Here is a 16,361-nt window from a genome sequence, read left to right as displayed (position 1 = left end):
CGTTTCAATAAGGAGGTTCAACCAACTCTGAGTTGACTTACCCTGAGATGGGAAACTCTGAGTTTTCGGTTACAGAACAGCTGAAATGAGTTAGTTCAATCAACTCTGAGTTGACTGACTCTGAGTTAAGCGTGTGCACCACAACTATAAAAATCCATTATCAATGGAGCGCAGATATTGTGAGTCACCATGGCAACAGCGCCAGACAAAAAGAGGTCTGCATGTTTCTCACCTTTACATTTTAATTAGTTATACAGTGTTGGGTGTAATTAATTACCAAGTAATCTAAATACTGTAATTTAATTAAAGGGATTACTTTTAATTCTTCTGTAATTTAAAGTAAAATCTGATGTAATTGCATTAGACTATAGAACAATTCTGTATATTTAACATACATTTTTAAAAGGTAGGCTATATTTGTTATGTAACCTTCTCCCTCTTGGTCAATTCAAGAATAATTCATGCAATTGTATATTGTTTATTTGAAAGCATTAAAAGTGCAGTTTCTTGTCTCTCCTTGTATTGTTCAAGTGGTTGAGGTTGATATGGGATTTAGTAATTAGTAATAAGTAGACATTAATCTAATTACACTGTTGAATATGTCATTTGTATCATTGAAAGAAACTCTGGGTTTACCGAAGAAAACCTGCTCCTGACCAGGTTAGGTTCACAGAGTAAGTTACCATGGTAACTGACTCCGAGTATAAGTTACCTCTCTTTCAGAAACAGGCTTGACTTACTCTGCTTTCTCAGGTTTAACATACCTCCCATTCTGAAACAGAAAACTCAAGAGTTTCCCTTATTTCAGGGTTAACATACTCAGAGTTTTCACTTAACCTCCTTTCTGAAACAGGCCCCAGATGTCATGAATAGATTATCTTTGATCTGCTGTATTACATCAGTATGTTTATACATTTTCATCCTCAGATTATAACAATAATCACCAGTTTGGTGAAATGCTCCTTTACACTATTAAACTTCAGGCCTACATTTTTTTCTGATTGAAGAGCCTTTGATTGATTAGTGTCTGCCTGTTAAAGCACCTCTGTATTTTGATGGGAAGAAGCAAGAATGTCTATCAATATATCTGAATAAAATTATACTATTCTAATGGCATTTAAATTATCCCAGTCACCCTCTCTCATCGGTTACTTTTACTGCGTAGAAATAAATGTCATAAAATTGAACTGAGGCTGTCAGTTATTCTGCCTAACATCTTTTGTGTTCCACAGAAGAAAGTGATGAGTTTGAAATAACATGAAACTGAGTAAATGATGACAGAATTTTCATATTGACTATCAAATAAAATAATAATAATAATAGACTAAGTATAAAAGAAATAAACAAGAAAACGTGGGACTGTTGTGAAATGAAACTTTTATTAAGAAAAATACTTTTATTTTGGCAGACAACCCGCAGTCAGCCGTTGCTCCAACCGGAAGCTGAGCAGATCAGCTTCAGAGGATATCAAGAGGTCGCAGAGGAGTGTGGGACGGTGGCGGACTGTGTTAATGTCTGTCTACTCATTAATAAGGTGCGTGTCCCCTGTGTCCGCTTCGGTCGCCCATTTAGGAATGTGCCCTATGGCACTGGAGTTTGTGTAAATCGCGAGGAAGGCGCGTTTGGAGCGAATTCGCTATTTTCGGCGCTTGCGCTGTCATTTTCACCCATCGGTTGCCAAACGTCGGAGCCTGAGCCGTATTTGTCGCTGCATTGATAGCTAGTCAGCTAGTTAGCAGGAGAACTAGCTCATTCGGTAGCTAGCCAGCTCGCACTCTGAGCTTTCATTACCGAGCACTCAATAAATTCAGCTTATTTAACCGGACCGTCATCTGTGCGTATCCTGGTGTACTAAAGAACTACTCGATCAGCAAAAAGGGTGAGCCGAGGGGGGCAGGGAGAGAACGACGGAGGCGCGGTGAGCCAGGAGCGGCCGATGAGTTCAGACCAGGGCGGAGAGCCGCAGCTGCAGGAGGAGGCTGAGCCGGGACCCAAAACCCGTGGGGAGGACGAGATCACACCCGGGACCGGGGGAGACTCAGGCGTCATGGTGAGTCGGGGCCTCATCACCCCTCCCCAACAGGACGATCGGTCTCTGGCCGTTGCCCTTCTTAAAAATAGGGTCATAGGAAGTATGATCGCTCGCTATATAAGGCCATCGGTCGGTTCACACAGCTTGCAAGCTTGACATCACCTAAATTGCAAGCTGGCCATCACCTAAATTGCAAGCTGGCCATGTTGTTGAAGACGCTTCTTGTTGTCAATTGAAAGGATGATTCATTAATCTCTGAGTTGGCCCGCTTACAAAAGACATTTCTAATCTGCGGCTGAACTTTGCATCATGTTTGTGGTTTTAAGATTGCTCTGTCGCTCTCAAAGACGACAGTTCGCCCAAAAAAAACGTAATTTCGTCACCATCGTGTTGGTCAAATCCCTCATGAACACAAAATGAGATGTTAGGCAGAATGACAGCAGCATTCACTATTCGCTTCCATTGAAAAAAAAAGGTGCAACGCAAGTAAATAGAGACTGAGGCTGTCAGTGCCTCACATCCTAACCAATATAAGGATTTGTTTTCTAAGATGGGCCCAGAAAACAATTTTTTATAGCACAGACGCATTTCATCTTTTCATTCATCTTTTATAGAGTTGTTTATACAAAATGTTCTACTGAGTTTATTTTTTTAACAACGTTTTATGACATTGTGCTGCTTGTATCTGTATCTGTCATGAAATAGCAAGCTGATATGACAGTAAACTTAATTCCTTGGTAAAGGTTGGTTGTTTGTATTATAGGAACACGACAGAATTTACATTTTTGGGTGAACTGGCCCTTTAAGGCATTCGAGCATGACATGAGTAACCGGGTAAATTAGCCCACATGCTAGCGAATGTTCACATATTAGACGTTTGTTAGTTATAACTTAATTCACTTTGGCTTAAGGACACTGATTTTAGTCAAATTCTCCAGTAAACCCCGCTGTAATTCGGCGACATTCATTCAGGGGCCTGCTTTCATAAGCTTATTCACGCAGTCATATGACACACGTGAGCTCACACGGAGTTAAACCCGACTAGAACAGACGAACTCCAAATAATGTTTATAACATTGGCTTGGGAAGTTGATATGGTTTTCTGAGTATTAAGTAGCAAATATTTGTTTAAGCTTGAATAGTTGTGAGCCGACGTCCTTCTCTTAAATATACCAAACATGTCCTTCACTTCAGGTTGCGAGGACCCGTAGCAACTGAGTTTTTCAGAGAATGACAGTAAAGACTGCTTTCGGCCAAAATTATGTCGTCTTCTGGCTGACATCCTCCATAAACACTTAATCCTAGAATCCTAGAGGATCTTTTAGTGTTGTTTGTGTTACAGGCGAACAAAGCGTAACAGCTGTTTTTGATAGTTTATGTGGAGGATGAGGTTTAGGAAGCAGGTGGCTGTTCCCAATGGCGCCCCCGTGGCCATGTGAAATGAGCAGGTATGAATTATTTTGGATGCACAATTTGTAGCCAAAATATTAAACGTGCAATAAATGTGCACATGGGAACCTTTTACATTTCACCTGCTTCAGTAAATTCCTTTTAAGTGGGAAGACTTTAGATTCACTTAAATGAATGATATTTTAGTTTGAAGGGGAGTCTGTTAAAAAATAATTCTTTTTTTAACAGTTTTGCGTTTCAGTTCTTTTTAAAGTTTGTTTTTCCACAGTGTGTTAAAATAGAATGAAAAATGTTAATGACCTGTTATTACAACACTGTTTTCTGTCGCTTCGAGATCACTCGTGTGTGGGGGGAGTGAAAATTGTAAAACTCGGAGTGGAGCTGGAGCAGAAACGCTCTGCTTTTCTCACATATGCTGTTCCAGACCGGCTTTGTGACACAAAACTAAATTCTTTAGTTTTTTTTTTTTTTTTTTTTTTTTTTTTTTTTAGGTGGAAATTGGAGAAGAATTCTACAGACTATCTGGCCAGGTTCTGTCTGAAATGCAAGTTACTTAATATTAATTGTTTATTGAACTGTTAAATAATAGCAAAATCACACTCGCCATTGTGCTGTTGTACTAGATCAGCTCTTATTGTGAAAGCTGTCTGTTGTTAGGATGAAATGGTCAATCTTTCCCTGTCTGGCAAGCAGGGTGGACTGGCAGAGAAAGATTCAAGCTCTTTTGCAGAAACTGATTCTGTCTGTATTGACAGGCCTTGTGTTGTGACCAGTGGGTAAAATGCAGTTTTGGTCGTTCATGTGTTGTAGACTCGCCTGTGTGCTTCTGCTCACTTGTGCTCCCTTTGTGTCTATATGTATTGACTGAAGGTGGTGACTTTAGTCCATTCTCTCAGCAAAACATACCACTAACATCTTTTCTTTTACGTTTGCTGAAGTTTAAAAAAAAAATTATTTCTCCAGGACCAAGTAGATTCAATTTCTGTGCTTTTTTTGAGAGGAGAAAGAAATGCGTAAGCACTCTTGATTTGCCGCAAAGAGAAATCCCAGCACAATATTCATATCCGTGAGAAATAGGGTCCCATTTTCTGTGTTATGGTTTGTGGAAAATGGAAAAATGTAACATTTTCAAATTATTGTCATTGACTGAAGTAGCATCTCTCATGTCTGGTTAAGCACTTGGCTTTTTCTGTGGATATTTTAGGTTGCTTTTGAAGGGTAAGTGATGTGGTGTCAAGGAAACTTGGGTTAAGTTGGCTTGTCTGTCATTGCTCTTAGTGTCACTCAAGACATGTAAACAAACCTCAGTGTCATGGGAACGACACAGGAAGCGTTCTACACGTCATGTCTATAGAAAGAGACCTAAAAATGTTATAAAATCAGTTATCAGGGCCTTTGAATGAGGGATGTCAATATTCTCTAAACATGCTTGTATTATAAAATGTCTCCTGAAGATTTTAAAACACATCTTCCAGTTTAATGATTTCATTGCATTTCCTTCTGTTGTGCTAGGTCACTGCTAAAGGAGCTGGTCTGAACCCTAATGCCAAGGTGTGGCAGGAGATTCCTGCAACACAAAATGAAGCTCCTGTGGATGGCACTGTGGCCTCCCCCTGGTCCCAGAACAATACGACTGAAGGCAAGTATATTTCCAGACATTCTTAATCTTAATAATTAATCACTGTGCATATAATAATTTATAAATAATTCATTACATTTATATAGCGCTTTTCTCGGCACTCAAAGCGCTTTACATAGAAGGGGGAATCTCCTCAACCACCACCAATGTGCAGCATCCACCTGGATGATGCGACGGCAGCCGTAGTGCGCCAGAACGCCCAATAGCTTATTGGTGCCAATTAGTGTATATGTTACCGGCAAAGTGTGTAATCCGGCATTCTATAGAATGCCTAGGTAATGTATAGAATTAAGTAATGTATTTTTTGCAAAAAACATCAGGAATTCTATACATTGCCTAGGCATTCTATACAATACCGGGATTTCACACTTTGCCGGTAACATATATATATATATATATATATATATATATATATATATATATATATATATATATATATATATATATATATATATATAAATGAATGAATGAATGATTAGGAGGCCATGATGGACTGAGGCCGCTGGGCAAATGTGACCAGGATGCCGGGGTTACACCCCTACTCTTTCGAAAGACATCCTGGGATTTTTTTGTTACCACAGAGAGTCAGGACCTCGGTTTAACGTCTCACTATAGTGTCCCCGTCACTTTACTGGCGTTAGGACCCACACAGACCACAGGGTGAGCGCCCCCTGCTGGCCTCACTAACACCTTTTACAGCAGCAACCTGGTTTTCCCAGGAGGTCTCCCATCCAGGTACTGACCAGGCTCAACCCTGCTTAGCTTCAGTGGGCAACCTTGGGCTTGGGCTACATGGTGATATGGCTGCTGGCCATATGTGCTAACCATATGTGTTATGCAAAATCTGTAGGTTTCTTTTTTGTTAAGACGGTTAGTTCTGGGAGGAAAAAGGTTATAGATAATTAGCCTTTTTACTTTATTCTTAATTCCGTTCCATTCAGTTTAATTGTTTTATTTTTTTGGAAAGATTTTTGAAAAATGTCTTCTCTGCTCACCAACGCTGCTATAGTGCAGAGGAACAGCTTTAAAATCAAAATATTTTCTAACATTATAAATGTCGTTGTGGTCATTTGACCAATTAAATGCATCCTTGCTGAGTAAAAGTATTACTAGCCAAGTATTTGAACGGTAGTGTCAAAACATTTACCTGCTACAGATTAGCAGATTTTTTTTTGACATCCTATCATACAAAGGTTGCAAAAACAAATGACAGATGCAAATATATAAATATATTTATTTGTATTCATTTATGTATAAAAAAAAGATGTATTTTGATTTGTCTTTGTCATTTTTGTTTCTGCATTCACTTAGATACCTCTGTAGGTAAACAGTACACGTCTGGCTTCTCTGCTCTCGAGGACAACAGCACCTCTAGTACAGTAGTAGGTGTGGTGAATGGTATGGACCCCCCTGACCAAAGCTTCCCGATTTGTGAGCGCACTACAGCAACTAATGGTAAGTGATTTTCATAATTGTGAAATATGATAGTTCACATCAATCAATGCACTTGTTAGCAAGATCAATAGCCTAAATCCATCACTGTTATCTATTATTGGTGTTTTCAGTTAGCAAGCATGTGCCACACACTTACCTTTAATGTTTACATACATTGTTTCCAAGCAGTGGAGTCCAAGCTCCCTGAGGAACAGCCCGTCTCTGAAGAGACTTTGCGTGAGTCTCTCAAGAAAGAATTGGAGTTCTGCTTCTCCAGGTAAGTGCAGGCCTGTAGTGCGACGTAAGCTTTCAATTTAATGCAAATAAGTAAACAGCACTTTACAGCCACTCTCCTCCCATCAGCTGCGTTTACTGATGCTCGTCTTTCATCCCACAGGGAGAACTTATCTAAGGATCTTTACCTAATATCTCAAATGGACAGTGACCAGTTTGTCCCCATTTGGACTATTGCCAGCATGGAAGGAATCAAGGTCCTCACAACTGACACGGACCTCATCTTGGATGTCCTGAGATGTACGTGCCTGTTTTGCATTTTACATCTATGCTCGAATTTATTTTTTATTTAGTCAAAGTACACAATTAATATTGCTCTGACCGCCCACAGCATCTCCTATGGTCCAAGTCGATGAAAAAGGGGAAAAAGTGCGGCCAAATCACAAGCGTTGCATTATCATTTTGCGAGAAGTCCCTGAAACAACACCTGTTGAGGTAAAAAAAATAATAATAATAATATCATGAAATGGGATTGCTTGGGTTATTTTGGATATTATTGGATCCTCTCATAAATGTATGTGTTTGTTTGTTTGTTTTTCTCACCAGGAAGTGGAAGCCTTGTTTAAGAATGACAACTGTCCCAAGGTAATAAGTGTGGAGTTTGCACACAACAACAACTGGTACATTACATTCCAATCAGATACAGACGCTCAACAGGTATGAATTTCCATTATGATTTGGAGATGCAATAAATTGCTTGCCCTTGGATTTTAAACTAATTGTGGGTTTTGCCTCCATCCAGGCATACAGATATTTAAGGGAAGAAGTGAAGACTTTTCAGGGAAAACCAATCATGGCAAGTTCTACACTAAAATGTGTGGCATTAAATTTGTTTACATATCAGATGGGTTCTTACTTTTTGCATTTCCTATTCTTAGGCCAGAATAAAAGCCATCAACACATTCTTTGCGAAGAATGGTTATCGAAACCTGGACTGCAGTGTGTATCCTCAGCAATCTCACACTCAGTCGCAGTATAGCTCCCCGCTCTTCATGCAGCCTGTTTACAGCCCCCAGCAGCAGTACCCACTCTACGGCATAGTACCTCCTACTTGGACGCCATCTCCTACTCCATACTTTGAGACTCCCCTGGTAAGACTTGATATTTTGACTAAGGATACACCCGATACAATAAGCCAATAATTTTTGTTGTTATTAGTTGTTTTTATATTTCATAATTTTAAAGTAGCCCTGTTATGCTTTTTCGAATATTACCTTTCATGTAGTGTGTATTCTATAGCTGTTTGTGAATATAAAAGGTCTGCTAAGTTTTAAAGATCAAAGTGCATGGCAAATAAAGTTATTGTCTCATAAAAGAAAGAATTGATTCTGAACTGCCGAAATGAGTTGTCTCGTCAGCCATTCCACTCTCACTTCCTGTTACATACCCATGTAACAAATTTGCATAATTCCAGCCGAAATTCAGATATGGTAATAAGCGTTTTGTTTCTGACACGCACTGTAAGCTTTAGACCAATCACAACTGACTTGCCCGTCTGACCAATCAGAGCAGAGTATGCTCGTGAAAAGGAGGGGTTTAGAATCTTCAAACAAACCGTTTTCATACTCTTTGAGAAATTAGATGATGTGCAATGTATATTATGAGACAATTGAAGCATTTTTTGACCTTGGATGCAAATAAACCTATTGTAGGAGACCTCCAGAACAAAATTAGGAACTTTTAAAACCACATAATAGAGGCGCTTAAGCTGATAGTGACATGCTGTGTTTTCCACAGGCACCTTTTCCCAACAGTGGTTTTGTTAATGGATTTAGCTCACCTGGACACTACAAAACTGGCTCAAATTCTCTAAACCTCAGCCGTCCCTTCAGCAGGAACCGGTAGGTTAAGTTGGGCCCTTTCATTCTACCACCTGTTTATTTTGCATTAATTGACTGTATAGCTCTAACCTCACTATAGAATAAACAGCCGGGTTCCGGAAAGTAAAAATCTCCCATTATTTCCCATTAATTTTTAACGATAACTTTTATAAACCTTTAAAGACAGACCTACTGTGAGCTATGAGGTTGTTAATCGATGGTGTGTGATTTTATTGAATCCATCAGCCCACATTATTTCAGCTTCTTATTTTTCTAAATAAAGTTTTGTAGTGGAATTCCAAATACTTTTTGTTTCAAATCAGTGTTTGTAATATTATGATTCAATTTCTGTCTGTCTGGTTGGTTTGGTTCATGTCTTGTACTGTAACATTTTAAAAATCCCTATGGGAAAAATGAATGGAAAAATTACTTCCGGAACCACGGTCACTTAAAAAAAAGTGGGCAGGCACTGTTGCACTCTATTGTAAAGGAAAATGAAATCTAAAATTTGAATTTGCATATTTTATTTGTTACAAGAAGTAGGAAAGTTTCATTCAAGTACAAATTTCTTTTCTGTAGTGTAAGAATGTAGGCAGTCATAGTAGATCACTTGGATATTTTTTTACTGTTCCCACAGTGTTCCGCTCTATTCAAGAAAGAATGTAATAAATGCCTTCAGGTACAACTTCAAATGTCATGTATCAACAATCATCAAGCCATTCTTATTGTCCTCTCCAGACAGCTAAATTACCTGCTTTGGTGTTCAGCTCTTCAGCTCAGAAAATTTCGGTTAACTAACAAAACAACTTGGGAATGGTTGAAGGAAAATAATAAATGAACGGGGCGACACTACGATGATTATCGACTTAATCCAAACAATCTTTCAGTCACACAAAATGCATATTATGCAACTTCTGTCAGAAATAGAATTACCCTTCATTTATTAGTGCGTCTATTTCACTCACATTAACTTTTCATAATTTCATTAACATTTTTGTTTAAGATGTATTTTTACTATATTGGTGCTCAAATCATCACACTAACAGCTTTTAATGTTGAATGATCTACTTCAGCAGTGTTCAAACATTTCTGTCTCTGTCTTATTAATTTAAAGAAACATTTAGATTGAGGGCTGTCAGAGGTAATGTGATTTGATTAAATTGTAGTGCATGCAATTTTGCATTTAAATTAAATGTTAAACTTACTAAAAATGCTAACTAATAAATGTTGATATTTACAGCCCTAATTTAAATGCCTGAAGTGGGTTTACTGCAGACAATAAACATAAAACTAATGTAAGCTTGGATACTAATGTAAGCTCACTGGCAGGAGGAAGTATATTGGTTTTAAAGCCAGAAGTTTGTCCATTTTTTGTTTTGGAGCCATTGCATGCTGCTTGTAACTTGAAAGACCGTCATCTACATCCACGCTTGTACATGTTTAGTGAAAAATGTTTGTATGGACAGGAGACACGGCAGCAAATCTCACGTAGGGTTCTGTTTCTGCTTTTCGAGTAGGAACCATGTGAAGCCTCAGACGAGGGCTAATGATGGACTCTCTTCCACTGTGTCCCCGGTGGCTCTTGTGGATGGACTGTCTGGCCTGCACAGTCCCCAGCCTCCCTCCAGCAGTGGGCCGGTGCTGTCATCCACCGAGATCAACTCCTCTTTTTCACACCTATCTTCCAACGATCCAACTGATGATGGCATCATGGCGGGACGTGGAAGGTTTGTCACCTTTTTCTTTAAACTTTTGGCTCATTTTAGTTTAGTTTAGCTAAAAAACTATTGTGGAGCGTTTCATTATTAATTTAAATTCATTCAGATTGCACATTTAGTAAATTGGATTAATCTTTTGTTTTAGGAGAACAACATACAGAGGCACTCGAAGGCGGCGAGACGATGATCGCACAACAGTAATTTCTAATTATGTGTTGCCATTTACAATTAAGACCCCTTTCTATTTATGCCCTCTTAATTTTTTATTTTTTATTTGTTTGCATAGAGACCAGTTCCCCTGTCTCAAGTGAAAGTACCACCCCCCAAATTTGACCTGGCCGCCTCCAACTTCCCTCCGCTGCCTGGCTGCTCTGTCAGTCCGCAGGGGGAGCCTGTGCTGGAGAACCGCCTCTCCGATGTCGTACGGGGCCTGAATAGGGAAAAGGTTTGTTAAGCATAAGACAATAGCATTTTCACTAGGGCTGAACAAATGTGGGAAATTATCTAATTGTTTTTTGTTTTTTTTTACCAATATTGCGATTTGAGATTTAATATGCGTTTTTTTTTTAAGCTCTTTTCTTCCGTATTATTCAACAAAGACAAGCAATAAATCAGTTAGTAGGGGTGGGAATCTTAAGGCACCTCACGATCCGATCCTGGGAGTCATGATCCGATTTCAGAACAATTCTTGATCTAGGCTACTTTTTTATTAATTAACCTTATTAATAAAACTTAATGTCTTTGTAATTCGCTTCAAGCTTTCCGAACTTTATGAAAGATTATTTTATGAAAGATGTGTGTGTGTGTGAGGAATTGGAAGCAAGCAGAATACTGGTGTTTCTAAAACACAGCATCATTGTGCATCTGTGGTTAAAAACTAAGCTCAGAATCGTTGGATAGAGAATCTTTTTTTCCCCCACCCCTATTGTATAGTATGACCAACATAATATTTAATTAAACATAAAATGTTCTTTCCTGTAGGCCAGGCCTATATGCATAGTGTGCCAAGTTGATGGTCACGTGACCAGTGTGTAATTGCAGCCTTTGCAGTTAAAAAAAAATCGTTTTATCATATCGCAATACTATCGCAAATGCAATTAATCATTCAGCCCTAATTTTTACACCACTCAGATTGGTTTTGTTCATTGCTTGTCATTTTGTTTCTCTCCAGCACCAGGATTCAAGCAAAGAGTCCACTGCGTGTCCCACAAGCCCAGCCTCAGAGGAGACTGTCTCCAGGCCCACCCAGCCTGTAGCCAAGATGACTGCTCATGTTCCTGAACCCGTGACCTCCAGGTAAGCGATTGTTAAAAATGGCTAGCATACAAAAACTTGTTTCTATCAGTGTGTGATTTATTTTATTTTTTTGCTACTTGTGTTCTATAGCTCCAACCACCTGGAGAAGAAACCGGAGAACGTGGAGCCCCCGGTCTATAAAGAGACGCCTGTGACCCCTACTCCCGTCGCAGCCGTGCTGCCCACCCCTGCCCCAACAGCACCTGGTCCAAAGCTTCAGCCTAGCTCGGCAACGTCTGCAGCCCCTCAATCTAACACTGCCCCCTCCAGCACCCCGGCGCTGGTGAGTTATAGCTTCCCTCAGGCTGATGATTAAAGTTAGAATGGACAACTGGTCAGTGTCTTGGTCTTCCTGAATTCTGGTTTCTGTTCAGTGGGATGCAGGCTCAACCTCCCTCCATCTTACTCGAACCTAAAAGAGACACAGATTCAATTAAGTCTTTAAGACATTTTTACATGCCACTGCTTTCTAAAGTTCTGTAACCCATCCTTGATAATGCCGATCCAATGCGTCTCCCGGTACTTGAAGACTAATGCTAAGTGAGAAACCTTCTACTAATTCTTCTCTTCTCTTCTCTTCAGGAACCTCGCAAGCTCAGTTACGCTGAAGTATGTCAGCGACCACCTAAGGATCCCCCTCCTCCAGCATCCACTTCCAGCCCTAACAATGCAAGTGCACAGCCTTTGAGAGAGCTGCGTGTCAACAAGGTGGATGAGCAGCCCTCCAGCCCTGCAAGCAAACCGGATCGGCCTCAGGAAACGGGGGTCAACTGCAAGGCCAGGGAGGGCCGGCCGGCCCGCGACTCCCAGGGCTTTTCTCGCAGCAATGGACCCCCCAGAACCAGTACGGGGGGATTCAAGCTACGAGAGCAGCAGAGACGCCCCCCTTTCGGCCATCGCGGCTCACCCCAGGGAGGTTCCAGACACACTGGAAAAGAGCAGAACATCCCTCCCATATCGCCAAAGTAAAGACTCTGAACAGAAATGCTTAATGTATGAATATTTACACACACACATACATACACATGCGCACACACATACACACACGTGTGTGTGTGTGTATATATATATATATATATATATATATATATATATATATATATATATATATATATATATATATATATATATAATGAGATGAAATATGATAAAAGTCAAAATTTAAAATGGTATTCACCTCTCCTGCCTGGAGCACTTCCAGAGGAAAAGTCTCATGAAGTGACAATGCACAGACTGGGGTATCCAGGCAAAATGGGCATCAGAAATTGGAAGCATTTGTTGCTTGCTGAAGGACACCATCAAATAGGAAAAAAACAAACATTTTATGCTTCTAACTTGACAATGTCCCTTCAGAATGTAAATCCATGTGAATTTTTTTCCTTGAGAGGTGGGTGGCCTCTCTTAGCCCTGCTCGGGAGAGGTGTGGAAGTGGGCAGTTGGGTGGCCCTGATGGTGGTCTGCAAAGAGCTTATGCACTAAGAAAAGGAACATGCATAAACAATGTCATGTACCTATACAAAGATATCACTTTGACATGCAATGATTCATCTTTCTTTTCTTTCATTTTCGGTTGATTGATTCGCAATTAAAGGACAATGGGCGCTCGACCCCTGGGGTGGTTTGACTGTGTAAATGAACCTGTGTGTGGAAGGATGTGGTTTGCTTTAGAGTCGATTCATCTGGGATTTAGATCCCGTGTAGAATATGTGGCGCGTGCTTGAAAGTGGATTATTTCGCGATTATCTTTAGGGCTGACAGTGCGTTTTGGTCTGGAGTTTTGCATTAGTTTGCGTGACATACTGTAGCTCGTGATTAACTCTGTAATGGGCGCTCGGTTTTACTTACGATCAATTTTGGAGCCTTGTTAATGATTCAAATATATAGCCTACTGTCACTTCATGAAGTCAAAGCCTGCCAATTATGATGCTGTTATGTCACAGATTTGCTTATGGGTGAATCTTTTTTTTTTCTTTTTTTAATTTTATGTGTGATTTGTCATTGTTTTGTAGTTAGTTTGAGTAATCAACAGCCTGTGAATGATAACTTTAACAGTCAGGTACATAGGCACTCATGAACTTTGTGTCATCTCAGATTTGTTTTGTTTTTGTGCATTCTCCTTCCTGGACTGCTTTGAGCATGCTCAAATATCCTGATGATTAGTCAGGTTATGTTTACAACAAGGTGATGGTGGTTTGGGCTAATGCAAGGCAGAGTCAAGAATCATGATCATTAAGTGGATTGGTTTCCTGTTTTCATAATCATATATTCAGAGTTGATTAATTGGAAGGAGCTGTTGGTCATAATGATGATATAGGTCAAGCAGGTCTGACGTTTAGTTTCTATCCATTACATTTGAAATGATAATATGGTTACCACTGTTATATAACAATCACATAAGTGATTGTTTCTTAAGGCACATTCATCACCATCACCTCTTTGTTTCAGTGGAAGAAATCTGGTGATTATGACCTATTGGGCATTCGAAAACCAAAATCGGCAGTACTGGTCTCTTTTGAAATCATTTTTATGATGATTTATCTGTGGAATGAATGCCCAGAGTGGGTTATCTGGCTCAGGGGTGACATGTCTCATCTCATTCCTGTCAAATTAAATCCGTTTCTGGTCTCACATTTATGTGAACTTCCAATTCGGTCATTTCATGACGTTTTATATTTTCAAGGAGATGATATTTAAAGGAGAATTGAATGTTAGATGCTTGGTATCACCTGAATGTGTCCTCCATGAATTGTAATACACACCCCTTATTTAAACGACGACATTTCTTCCCTAAACAGAGCGTTTTGACTGTTGGATAAATGACAATATCAGTGCAAAATGCTCTTGTAATGATTGCTGCAAGGTTTCTTATAGCTTTGCCATGGTTAATGTGAGCGTCGTCATTGCTATGCCAATGCCAGCGTGTTCTTTTGATGGGGTGGCATGTGTATGGGTGATTAGAAATTGTTGCTTTGGTAGATGGTACCTGATAGTGACTAAGTTGGGAATATGAATAGCAGGGATGCGTTCACTACAAAAAAAAAGTGCTGTGGTGAATTGGTGCTGTAATTTGAACGTTTAATCAGGAGGATACAGTATTGCTGTTCAATTCAATGTAAAGTATTGCTTTTAAAAAACTGATTTTTAATTTATTTTAATTCTGATGTCCCCCCCCCCCCATGCAACCCCCCTGTCCCTTGTAAGTTTATCATATGTACAAAAAACATTGGGAGAGAGTCACAGATTTAACATATTTGTATATTTTTTTTTGAGATTTCAGCAGAGAAAATACTTGATGCATTTACTAGAGGCTTAGTAATGCGGTAAATAACAAATCACTGGGGCTTTTTTTTTTTTTTTTTTCATTAATGAATTTGAGCAGCTAGTGGTTTAGGATAATGAAATGCACTAACTTGTTTAAAAAAAAAAAATCTTGTTATGTAATGTGAAATTATATTAGGAGCATAAGGTAATGATATTGATGTTGACAGGCTTGCAAAAATCTACAGAAAATAGCAAATTTCTCTTTAATGTTTGGGTTATTACTGTTAATTGATTTAGGGATTGGTGTGGCAAAGGGAAGAATTATATAACAATGGATTGAAGTGAGAGACTAAATTCTAGCTGTCTGCATAAAATGTCACAAAAAGAAAATAAATTATTTTGTTTTGGCCTTACTCTTGACTGGTTCATTTGCTGCATTTTTTTCCCCCAATTTATGTTATTGAACTCTTTTGTGTTGCTTTTTGTCTGGTTAAGAAGAGATTTGTAGTTAGTAAAAAACATTTACGGATCATGGATTTATTTTCCCTAAGAAAGAGTGTTTAACAAGGTACTGAATAAAGTACTTTATTTAAATTATTTAAAATATTGGTAAAGCGTGAGTTTATTACTTTTTTCCCACTTTGTTATCATACACCACCACAGCCATATCACACTGTAGCCCAACACTTGGTGCCCACTAAAGCTAAACGGATACCTGTACCTGTCCTGGATGGGAGACTTCCTGGGGAAAAATAGGTTGCTGCTAGAAGAGGTGTTAGTGAGGCCAGCAGGAGGTGCTAACCCTGAAGTCTTGCTCAATTATGGTGATGGGGACATTATACTGTACTTCGGATGAGATCTTAAACCAAGGTCCTGACTCCCATGGCACTTCTCGTAAAGAGTAGGGGTGTAACCCCGGTGTCCTGACCAGATTGCCTCCATTGGCCCTTATCAATCATGGCCTAATAATCCCCATCCATTGAATTGGCTCTATCACTCTCTCCTCTCCACCTATAGCTGGTGTGTGGTGAGCGCACTGGACCATGTTTATACGGTCCACTTGGATGCTGCACACAGGTGGCGAGAGACCACCTGATATGATTGTAAAGCGCTTTGGATGTACAATAGTATATAAGAAAAGTGCTATAAAAATCTGTTTGTTCGTTTCATGTCTGTAAGATATTTTTATATCTTAGAATTTAAGTCTCTTATGTGACACCAAGGCTGCATTTATTTGTTTGAAAATAGTAAAAACAGTAATACTGTGAAATATTAATAATTAATAACTTTTTTCATATATATATTTAAATATGTAATGTATTCCTGTGATATTAAAGCTGTTTTCTACAGCCATTATCCAGTTTTTAGTGTAGTGTCACATGATCCATCAGAAATCATTTCAATATGCTGATACATACGCACGTACGTATATGTGTATGCATTAACCAAATGTAAAT

The 16,361-nt window shown here is 39.2% G+C and overlaps 1 protein-coding gene across 5 annotated transcripts; it reads left to right on the top strand.

The window, feature by feature from the left end:
• Positions 1–1,474: 1,474 nt before the first annotated feature.
• On the top strand, positions 1,475–15,317 carry larp4aa (La ribonucleoprotein 4Aa). Of its 5 annotated transcripts, none has more exons than XM_084098940.1 (17): positions 1,475–2,050; positions 4,955–5,081; positions 6,393–6,536; positions 6,705–6,792; positions 6,913–7,049; positions 7,141–7,244; positions 7,356–7,466; positions 7,552–7,605; positions 7,688–7,900; positions 8,547–8,650; positions 9,267–9,308; positions 10,147–10,356; positions 10,493–10,544; positions 10,634–10,792; positions 11,519–11,643; positions 11,734–11,926; positions 12,226–15,317. In XM_084098940.1, exons 1-17 carry the CDS (start codon positions 1,937–1,939, stop codon positions 12,610–12,612), a joined length of 2,364 nt encoding a protein of 787 aa, XP_083955066.1. In that variant the 5' UTR covers positions 1,475–1,936; the 3' UTR covers positions 12,613–15,317. The 5 variants fall into 5 exon arrangements, with proteins under 5 accessions (XP_083955066.1, XP_083955065.1, XP_083955069.1 ...); XM_084098939.1 differs by having other exon boundaries at positions 6,702–6,792; XM_084098943.1 differs by lacking the exon at positions 9,267–9,308.
• Positions 15,318–16,361: the final 1,044 nt, after the last annotated feature.

The sequence above is a fragment of the Abramis brama genome (assembly GCF_963993115.1).
Source record: "Abramis brama genome assembly, chromosome: 22".
Classification (NCBI taxonomy): domain Eukaryota; kingdom Metazoa; phylum Chordata; class Actinopteri; order Cypriniformes; family Leuciscidae; genus Abramis; species Abramis brama.
The sequence above is the reverse complement of the archived record's forward strand: the minus strand, read 5'-3'. Positions and strand labels throughout refer to the sequence as shown.

Excerpts from the sequence above, each read along its gene's own strand:
- larp4aa (XM_084098939.1), top strand. The coding sequence starts at position 1,937 with ATGAGTTCAGACCAGGGCGGAGAGCCGCAGCTGCAGGAGGAGGCTGAG. Across the intron at positions 2,051-4,954 it reads GGGGAGACTCAGGCGTCATG|GTCACTGCTAAAGGAGCTGG; the intron begins GTGAGTCGGGGC and ends CTGTTGTGCTAG. Across the intron at positions 11,644-11,733 it reads CCTGAACCCGTGACCTCCAG|CTCCAACCACCTGGAGAAGA; the intron begins GTAAGCGATTGT and ends TGTGTTCTATAG.